Here is an 11016-nt window from a genome sequence, read left to right as displayed (position 1 = left end):
TGCTCTTGCTGTGAGTTAATTTTGCTCCCTGTGTGAAATCTCAGAAGACTTTTCCATAGTCTGAAAATCCCTTCACTTCCAAGTATGCAAATGTCCACTACCCCAGCAGTGATGGTTCTCAGTCAACAACCCCAGTATCTTTTCACACTAACCCATTTTATATCTATCATGACCTTCTTTTCTCTCATAGAGCACCTTTTTTTTTTTTTTATTTTCCTGCCAAAGTGAGATTATTAGAATGAAAACAAGGATAAACTTAGCCTATTAAGATAGACTAGTTAATAACTGGAGGCTAGGGAAGATCAGCTAGAAATCTAAAAAACATAAAATGAATGGGCAAAAGACCTGAAAAGCAAATTACCTTACTGAGTGCATCTACCTTGCAACTGGATAGGTCATGCTCTCTAGCCTGGATTTTATGTTGAAGAGTCCTCTCAGTTTACAGGCAGAGAACACCAATATCTGCTTGTAAGAAGACTATGAACCTCATTTTGAAGGACACTTAATTTTGTGAGGGCATTAGAAGTAAGTCGTCTTTTCTCTGAACCTCTCCTGTGTGGTTTTGAAAGGGCAACAGGACCTGCCATTTGGCAGTATCCCATTTCACTATGGAAAAAGCAAAAACCTGGATAGAAGGTCTTGGGATAGATAGCTAGTATCTATTTCTAGACACACACATCTATATGTTCACAAACAGGAACACAATTGTCCACAGACAACTGTTAGGCCTGTATTATTTTTATATTTGTACAGTTAAACACTCAAGTCCAGAAGGCCCCAAACTTTAAGCAGCAGATATCAAAGGTATCACTCTTTTTGAGAGATGGTGTGTAGATAGGATAGCACAGAATTATAGTCTGCCTGTTTTGGTGAGACTGGATTTTGTTAGAACTGTGTCAAAGTGCACATAGCCAAAGTGATTGTTAAGAAAGCTTTTGATCTACTGTAGAAACAAAATCCTGTGTGGTAGAATCCGATTACCAGAAAACTGGGAACTAGCAAATCCCTCCAGCAATCAGGACTCTCTGTATTGTCAGTAAAAGTCTTCCTTTGCAAATGAGCAGTGGAAAAATTGTTTTAGCCATTATTGCACAGGAACAAAGAAAGCCAGTTCAAAACTAACAACAAACCCCCAGTGGTCTAAAATGGCTTTATTTCCTTGGAGACCCTCCCTGCCTCAAAGCTTTCAGATGCATCTAAATTCACAGATTAATATTCTCAGCACCAGGGACAATTATTTCTACAGTTACTGTGGGGTCCAGGATCTTCACTGACATCCATAATCACTAGAGCAGTGTATGAATTTGCATTTGTAGCTAATTTAAACAGTCGTTTTAGAGTTAAATCTCAAGAGTACAGAGCTATGGAAGTGTTCTGATGTATTTTACAATTAAATAACAGAAAGTTTTGTGGGGTTTGGCTGTTTTTGGTTTTTTTTAATGCCTTTGGAACCACAGACTGTCCAACCCCACTGAAGCAGTCAAGCCCAAATGGGTAGATGCCTTTTGAAGGAATCCAAATGGATGAGCAGTATCTTAAATATGTGCAAGTTTGATTGCAACTGTAAATATTTACTACAGAAATCAGATATCTGGTCAGTTAATTAAGAGAAGGAGAGGCAGTGGAAATTTGTTTTATTTGAACAACAGGGAAAGGGTGTGAGGACAGAGGAATTAACCCGGGATTCACAGAAAATTGCCACCTTTATTTCATTTTTTTAAATAGGGATAATTATTTGAATCTTCTGCTGCATTGATGCACTTTCACTGCCCCCCCTTCTGAGCTCTGCCAGCTGATACCAGCTAAAGCTGTCTGATGTAATTCTCACTTCCCTCGTGCTGTAACCTTTAACTATGTGTTTCTCGCTATTTAAGAATGAGATAGAAAATAATTGTTGCATAGGTTGTGAGCTTTAATTTCCATTAAGTAGCTGTGGAAGCGTGGAGCAGAAGGTAGAAGAGGCCTGGGCTACATTGCCACAGGCTTCTTTGTGCCACTGAGCAAGTCACTTAATCTCCTTGTACCTGTTTCCCAGCCATATGCAGGGATGATAGCTTTTCCTTAGCTTATTGCAGTGCTGTTAGGATAAAGACTTTGAAGGGATTAAGTCCTATCGCTGGAGGACTTTAAAAGCACTTTGGATGGATAAAACAAGTTGCTGAAAGGAGCTTTCAAGGTCCTAGTTAATGTAAACTGTACCAAAATCACAGTAGTGGCCTGGCATCCTCCTGGCATTCGCATTCCTGACTAACAAAACATTTGTCCTATATAGCTCACACATTCGAAAAAAATGGAAATATGTGTCCAGCAGCTTCCCAAAATAGTAATCCTTAATGTTCTTTCAGTCAGTGCTGAAATGGAACACAGAAACACTGGGTATCTCGTTCTCTCTTAATGAGCATTGCAGATCCCTTAAATGCTTAGAGCTAAGTAGTAAATTGCTTCTAAAATATCCAGATGTGATGAGAAATCTTAGTCATGATTTTAGCCTACCAGTTTCAGGCCTAACAAGTAACTAGAAGAGCTAAGGCTGTCTGAGTCAGCTGAGACCATTTTACTTAATCACCAGGACAGTCCCCAAATGTTTCTTCATAGGTAAGTGCATAAACACAGACCCAGCACCTGCTTTGCATCAGCCAGGCTGCTCATGTGCTAACTGGCACAATCTGGGGTCGTGGGGAGCAAGAATGTAACTAATGTTATATGAAGAACAACCTAACTGCTGAGACTCTTAAGAGTCCTGAAGTAAGTGTACCCATTAGTCTCCCAGAGTGTACCCCAGTGCTCTGACATCTCAAAGTGGTTGTCTTTTAAGACTATTTGCTAGGGATTCATAGCCTTTTTCACCAATAATAGAGCTTCCCCCCCCCTTCAAAATCAATTTAACCTATTATTTGGAGTGAAAGTTCTCAGCCTCAATGGTAATTTTTTTCGTTTTCTAAAAAAATAAGTACTGAAGTCTGGTGGCTAGGGCCCCAATGATGGAGCTTTTCTGTGGATTTTGCATTCCTTTGTAGCTCCTGAAAATCATGCCAGGCCATGAGAAATTGGATGTTAAAGTTGTGGTGTTTCATGTATTTCACACTAAAGCCTCTCTAATGCAGTGTTACTGTTTTGCATAACTTTATTTGAATCATGCTTCTGAGAAATTATAAGTTGATATGACACAGTACAAAGGCATAATAGAAGAATTATGTAAATGTGTGTTGGGCATTCATTCTAGCATTTTTGCTCTAAGGTATGCTAGAGAATATTGGTGCTTTCCAGTGGTGTAGGCCTTCTTTACTGGTAAACTTAGATTCAAAGACAAACTCTCTAATGTGAGTTTGTGAGACTGGAGCCACAATTAGCTCACAGATACACTGCCTTCTGCTGCTGCCCATTCAGGATGCTTTCTACAGAGCTCAAACACCAGTAGGGCTGGGCCACAAGCATGGAGACCCCTCTGTTCTGAAGTGCCTTGCAGGGCTGGGAACAGGAGCAGTGATGCAGGTATCTTTGTGCTTGTTCTGTATATTTTGGATGTTACATGGTGCCTAATGATGGGAGAGGGCTCATGCCTTGTTAACCTGCAAGAGCTGCTGGTAGCATTAAAAAACTGTGTGCTTAAGGACTGACTTCCTCGAGCCAGCCTGGGAAGCTGTGCTGTACGTTCTGCAATGGGTGCTGCTCCTCTTCCAGTGAGCACTTTTCTGCTTGTAGCAGCCCATGAGGCTCTGGGAAAGGCAGCTGCTGCATGAGGAAAGCACAACTCCAGAGACAAAAGGTTTGGAAAGAGTAGCTCTGCACTGCCTGCAGCACCCAGCTCTGGTACTCTTGTATTAGATTTTATGTAATGACTTAAGATGGGTATGTTAATTATAAGCTTGCTGTACCTTAGCATAAAGATTGCTGTATCTCTCTGTAGTTACAGCAATTCCTGCTGGATGTTTAAGGCAGCTGTAAAAACACCCATTCTTTCCATCCATTCCTCCCTTAAACATGCAGCAGAGAAGCCCCAGGAAATATAGTTGAAATCAAATCAGAAGACAGCAAGGATGCTCAAAGAGAACAAACTGCAAAGTGTCTACTTTATGCCAGATCATTTAAAGGACACCTCGGGAGGGGCAAAGAAAGATTAAAATTACTGGGCAGAAAAGGTATATGGCAGAGCACTACACTTTGCAGTTATCACACAGCTTTGACCAAGAAAAGCACTGCACTTACAAGCTATGCTTATCCATGAAAACATGACCAGGAAAAAGAGTTTCCCACATCCTTCCCTGCTGTAGTCTCTGAGATGCTAACAGTACATAGCTTAATAGAGGAGCTGTGTTAAATTTGTAGTGAACAATGTGACACAATGTTTCCATAGAAAAAATTCTGCTTCTGTTGATTGGGAAAAAGCCTGTTTACTTCCGTGACTGCAAAGAAATGTCACAATTTTGAGTTTAGCTCTGTTGTTGCAGCAGGAGCTCCCTTTGAAGTTATTAGTGCTCCAGGGAGATCTTGTTTTGCATTATTTGAGTCTGAGAAACATTACAGTCAGATTTTGATCCTTTGTGACAAGAGCATAAGCTCAGAATAAATCCTGTTGGGATCCTGGCCCATGGCCCTTCCATGGAGTAATTCCATTGCAGGTGGCAGCAGCATCTGGTCTTTTATGGTTTTAGTAGTGGCTGTGAGGTCCTCAAAGGATGAGCAATATGTGTATGGCTCAAGTTCTTTTCTTTTAGCTGAAGATTGATAATGATATTTTTACCCCACAGTTAAAAAAAAAGTCTAAGATACAGCAGTGCTCTAGGTCTGCACAGCTGCTCCATCTGTTTGGAGTCTGTGAGGGTCATTGTTATCTGTAGAGATCTCAGCCCACAGGCAATACTGTCAGACTAGATTTTGCTGCTTAAGGTGAACTATCTTTAGTGTCCCTAGGCCCTCTGACAGTGTATGAATGGGGCCATAATTCCAGCAGCAATAATCACACCTTGGAATGTAAAAGGGAATAATTCATAGAGAAACACTGTGTTCTCTCTGTCTGTCACTGTGGGGAGGCATTGGTAATGCACGAGTAGGATTTGTGATATTTTCAGTTCGCGTGCTTAGGGATTTCCTCTGCGGTTTTAGGAAGGATTTTATGTCTCTGCAGGAAGAAGTGCCAGGGGTCCCCTGAAAGGAAAGGTTTCACGGGTTGAGGTGTGGGTGTGAAGAACGACTGACTAAGGTTGAGGGACCCTGTTGAGGCCAGCAGGCTGACTTGCCTGCACAAGCTCATGCACTAAGACAGACTGGATCTGTTGTTGGATTTTAAGGGACTTTTGTTTTGTTTTAAAGCAAGGGGAATGGGACAACCAGTGTTGTGACCTAGGAATGGAAAATGTGGGCTGTGAGACAAGGGAAAACTCCTTTTAAGAGATATGTATTTTGTACTTGTTCTAGAAAAGGGGGAGTGAACAAGTGAAGATGGTTTCAGTCATGTTTTATGTTCTCTGGTTTTGATCTAGGTCTGCCACAGCTACTACCCAAGGCTCCACCAATGCTGGGGCTGCAGGGCCACCTTCTGCTACCAATGTGCCAAGCAACAAACGGCTGCAGCAGACACAAGCCCGGGTGGACGAGGTAAGTGGCTCTAGGTGATTTGTTGCTCACCACATGGGTGCTGATGTGATTATTTTTTTCTTTAAGAAGCTTTCCTCCCCAGTGATACTGCAGCTTGTGCTTGTCTGAAGGCAGTGGTAGGAAATGAGGTTTACCAAAAGATTGCATTTATAAGGAGGCAGATAGTAAAAGAGATTCTGAGTATGAATGTCCTTGTACCAGTAACATTTCTTTGGAATAAATGTGAGCATTGGTGCCAATCCAGGAATTAATCCCAGGCAGTCAGCTTAGGAGGAAATGCCATAGTGGCACCAGCTCTTTTAACGTGTTCCTCTTTTGCTAAAGGTTAGACCCTAATCTCACAGGCTGTTGCACAGGAAAAGACCCCTGGCTTCTCATAAATAGGTTCAAGCTGAGTGCTTTGTTCATTAGCTAGAGCTCTAGTGATTAATCATCACAATTTATCCCCAAGAAAGGCATCTTCAACTCCTTTTGTTAGCCTTGGAGGACTGCATGCCCATTCCAGCACGGATCCTTAAATTCTTGTAGCATGCAGAACACCTTGCCACCTTGGCTGTAATGCCAGTGTCTATCTAGCTGCTGTGACAGTGGGAATACATAGCATCCTTGTACACCTGCTGTGCAGGTCTGTGTGCTGGGAATTAAGCAGAGTTTTGCTAAGCCCCTACAAAGACTTAAGTCACTATTTGCCTGCTTTTCATGGAGAAGTGGCCAGGGCTTGTGTGATTCTTTACCACCAATTCAAAAAAACCCCACATTATAAAATAGCTATTTACGTGCATAAATGCCTCTATTTTCAAAAGCTCTGAGTGTGCTTTAAAAATAGTAGAGAAGACCTTGCAACTAAAATTAATTTTTCAAGATAAATTAAATACTCCTGTCAAGTTGGACTTTGTCTTTTTTGAGAACTTCTTAGCTAAAGATCTGAAACAGAGTCTTTCTGGCCTCTCCATTGCTAATGCTTGGAGCTAATCACAAGAATATCCTCCGGCTGCAGAAATGTCTGCAGAAGTTTCTAGGCCTGTTTTTTTCATTATCACTGATTTTCTCATCGTACTAACTTCATTAATATTAATGGAGTGTCTCAGTGGGGAAAAGAATATTACATTTCAGCTTTTGTCTTAGATCAGAATAATGAAAAAAATTTCTGTCCTGAACATGTTACATCATGATGGTACTGTGTTTATGTGAGCTACAGCAATAGTAATTGTACCTAGAAGATTAAAAATAATTGCTAGTGATTGTCTAAAACGGGTGATACAGGTGAGATACACAGGGCTTTTCAAGCAGATCAATGGAAATGGCTACAGTGAGACTACTGAACCCTCGCTTTGTATTTAAGATACTCTCTGTATTCTGAGACTTTCATTCAAGCCCATTCAAGGTTTTCTTCTTGTGAAGCCTGATGTAGTAATTTTGGCAGGAACTCTTACCCGGTATGAGGAGACATAGTAGCTCTTGGACACGAGTAGCTCTTAGATTTGAGAATTATGCAGGTGATAATCAGGGTCCACATTTTTTGTCTCAAATTTGGGAGGGAGGCTGAGGTTGGTTTTTCACGGATACCAGCATAAGAATAGTCAAGGGACAAAAACGCCAGTGGGCTTTCAGTACTGGGAAGTTACTAGGGTGAAACTGGTTTATAGCACCTAAGGGTCGGATCCCTTAAGCATTGCTTTGACTTTCCTACTAGATCTTTCCTGTTTTTGTTTCATGTCACGTCTTGTGGGAAAGTAGATCTGTAGGTGGCACCAAACACCACAGCACACCACCACACTCCTCTGGCTGCTCAGCTCCACGTGCTGTTCTGCAACGCACTTCAGCCCGAAACTCAGCAACGCCATCACGACTTGATTACGAGAAATTTTTTTGTCTTAGTGAAAGGACTCACATTCTTAATGCCATATCAATGCTGATATTGTATTTCAGCTATATCCATGTTGGGTTTTCCTCTCTCATTTCTCTAAGCACCCTAGAACTTAATATCAAAGGCTCTGGTCTTGGTTTTACTTTAGACAAACATCTTTTTATTTGAGAAAAAATGTAGTCTTGTCTGGACACGTGTTAAATGAGGTTAAATTCAATAACTAGTTCTGGGCAAAAAAAAAAAAAGGAGAGAACAGGTAGGAAATGTTACAGTACTTGTTTCAGCATTTTCAAATAATTTAAAATTTTCACTACAAAAACATTGTGTCAAGAAAAAAATTAGCTAAATACTAGCTGAGAAATGAAAACAAAAAGTTTTTTTATTTGATATGAACTAAAATGCTTGGAAGGTTTTGGTTTGGAAAAGTATGAAAATTTGGGTTGACCAAAACATTTGATTTTGGTTTAGGTTTGCTGGACAAGTGAAACAAACTTTTGAGTTTTAGAACACCATTTAAGCCCATGACAGACCTTTCAAAGACTCTTTCCTACCAGTTTCATCTCACTGTATTTAAAGCATGTATTCTTTTAATAACTCTTGGATTTTGCAGGTAATAAATTATATTAAATACAAACAACATGGACTTCCTTATTACCAAGTATGAGAAATAACAGACCAGCAACCTTATTAACTCCTAGAATAAGTGGGACATTACTGAGATTGGTGTACTGTCTAAAATTTGCATTACTGGTAAATTTGTACAGGATTTCTATTGAGGTATTGGCTTGCTAGAAGAGCACTGTCATCTAACTCTATGTCTAGAATACATGCATGAATGACTCTTACCTGCTGCGTACTGGCTGTGCACATTTTTTCACTAAGACCATTGCAGTGAGGCAGCACGAGCTCCCTGCTCCACTTCAGGCTGCATTTTCCCAGGTAAAACTTTGTCCTCTACTTTCAAGTAGGACTTTGAATTATGGCTGGGAACTCATTTTGCTGAGAAAGATCTGCAGAATGAATAAATTCATTTGTCAGGAAATGCACATAGTTCACTTTAGCTAGCCAATTTCTCAAGTTCAGCTAAGGAAATTATTTTAAATGTATAAGGAAAATAATGAATAATGACTCAGTCTTAGCGATGACTGGACAAACGTCAACCAATATGTAGTAGAAACACTAATCTCCATCTGTTTTTGGTATCTGTAGTGAAGTGGGCTAAAAGACATCAACAGCTTTAATGAAACGCATTATGGTATTTCACAAAGTCCCCTTATTTTTTACTTCTAAGGGCATCTGAGCGTAGTATAACTACGTTCATCTTGTTTTGACTGTGTCTGTTCCTATAGGCATGGTTTCTGAGGCACTGTCCAGCCTAACTGCCATCACATACCATAATTAAAAATGCCTCATTTTAGTATGATATGTGATGTTACAGAGTACGAAGATAGGAGTGCCTTTTGGCTTTACTGTGTGTGGAATCTCACATGAAGCTGTGCCTTTGCAGGTGGTAGACATCATCAGAATGAATGTTGTCAAGGTCCTAGAAAGAGATCAGAAGCTATCTGAGCTTGACAACCGGGCAGATGCATTGCAAGCAGGGGCCTCACAATTTGAAACCAGTGCAGCCAAACTGAAGAGAAAATACTGGTGGAAAAATTGCAAGGTAAGGGATGCAAATTCTTGTTAAGAATCAGTTCATGGCAGACATTACTTTCACTTGCATTTAATGGGACTTTGCTTGCAGGATGGGTTCTCTAAGTGGGCTCTTTTTGTCAAGGGTGGAAAGAAATGCCTTGCCTTCTAGGCTCTAGGATAAGTCAAAAAACTTTGATCCTTATCAGAACCTATTCTTTAGGTAATTTTTGCACTATATAAAATGTAGATACAGATTTTGATGCCTCACTCAAATAGGGATGGAGAGCATTCCATGTTAATTCATGTCAGTTCCCTGTATGAACCACAAAATCTGAACAGGTGTAGTGAATACTAATAGTGAGAGAAAATAAGCTTTTTCTTTGTGGGAGATGATCAGCCTCTTGATCTTTCTCTAGGATGGTAAACTACAAAAAAACATACTTGGGTCCACAGACCACTCTGAAAAGTGAGCAAATTACAGTCTCTTTTAAGGAGCGGCAGATGAGGATAGAGCAGGACTTTAATCAACCAGCTCCCTCCTCTGCTGTCCTAATCCTTTCCCATGAGCAGAGGGAACCTCACCCTCCTTTGCTGTTTCAGACCTCCTCCAGGATTTGTCTTTTCTGGACCTAGAAAATTTAGCTCCTCTTATTAATATAAGACCCCATATCCTTGCTTATTTCTGCTCATGCATCCCCAACACATTAACACCATGCCAAAAGTTCAGCTTAATTTCCATTTCTCTCCAGTACCATCTTTGCTGCTGACCACTCAAGTCCACCTAAATAAAGCCACCTGTTCCCAAAGGAGATTGCCTCAAGTATCTCTTACCAGTGTGTTGCCTGCTTTCTCTCTTTGATCCACAGTGCTATGAAATGTAAAGCAAGGCAAAATATTCTGGGTAAACTACGCTCTCAAACACTCCAAGAAATAAGTGAATCTAGGTTAGAAGCTCAACTGAGCAGTTCCTCTGGGCCTTTGCTAAGTGTTGCCCAATTGCCTTGCCTGACAGTGCAGGAAAAATGAGGCTTTGGGGATGTACATAAACAGATTTTGAGTTAGGTTCACCTATGTTGACTGCAGTCACCACAATGTCGTACACTACACTAGACTTTCAAAGCAAAAACAAAACCAGCATCAATAACTGCTAGGCATTAGAGATTTTTTGTCTCTTCTGTGACTGTGAGAATGTGGTGAAAAGTGATCAAATTACTCTGATACAAAGTAGTACATGGGCAATCTCACCACATAAATCACCTTTGGAGTTTTCTTCAGACATTTACTTTACTGCTGAAAATGGATGAGGTTGGTCCCTGCACCTTAGCTGATGGGCAAGAACTTGCCAGATTTGACAAAAGCTAAAATTGACAATAAATGTCACTGCAAGTCTATTGCAGTGAGTCTTTGCAAGAATTAACAGTACAAGGAATGAGCCACTGAGTAAAAGCAAAAAACCTGAGAGGTTAATGTCTTTCATGTGAAAACCTGACTTTTTTTTTTTTTCTGTCTCATAACTTTCTTTTTCTAGATGATGATCATCATTGGAGTAGTATGCATAGTCATTCTTATTGTAATTATAAGTGAGTAATTAATTTTCTCTTTCATTTATGATCTCAGTAGCTCTGTGACTTATGATGTGCTGATGTATTAAAAAACAAAACACAACAAAAATTGGATAGAAAATATTTAAACTGATTGATTTCTGAAATTCCCCTTCTAGTGTCATGCTGTTATAGTGAGAATTACTTTGGACCCTTCTACAGGTCTAATTTGTTGACACTTAATCTATTTTACATTGGCAAGTTACATAACTTTCCCTAGAATTAAAGACTCACTCTTTTCATGTTTATACACATTTTTATACAGTCTCAGGTATCTTCTTTTCATTACAGCTACTGCCACAGTCCTGGTGCTTT

The 11016-nt window shown here is 40.1% G+C and overlaps 1 protein-coding gene across 1 annotated transcript; it reads left to right on the top strand.

Moving 5' to 3' along the window:
• The first annotated feature begins 3161 nt into the window (after positions 1 to 3161).
• LOC127387780 (vesicle-associated membrane protein 2-like) lies at positions 3162 to 10688 on the top strand. Its single transcript, XM_051626555.1, has 4 exons — positions 3162 to 3238; positions 5481 to 5595; positions 8970 to 9128; positions 10629 to 10688. Exons 1-4 carry the CDS (start codon positions 3162 to 3164, stop codon positions 10686 to 10688), a joined length of 411 nt encoding a protein of 136 aa, XP_051482515.1.
• The last annotated feature ends 328 nt before the right edge of the window (positions 10689 to 11016 follow it).

The sequence above is a fragment of the Apus apus genome, chromosome 8, assembly GCF_020740795.1.
Source record: "Apus apus isolate bApuApu2 chromosome 8, bApuApu2.pri.cur, whole genome shotgun sequence".
Classification (NCBI taxonomy): domain Eukaryota; kingdom Metazoa; phylum Chordata; class Aves; order Apodiformes; family Apodidae; genus Apus; species Apus apus.
The sequence above is the reverse complement of the archived record's forward strand: the minus strand, read 5'-3'. Positions and strand labels throughout refer to the sequence as shown.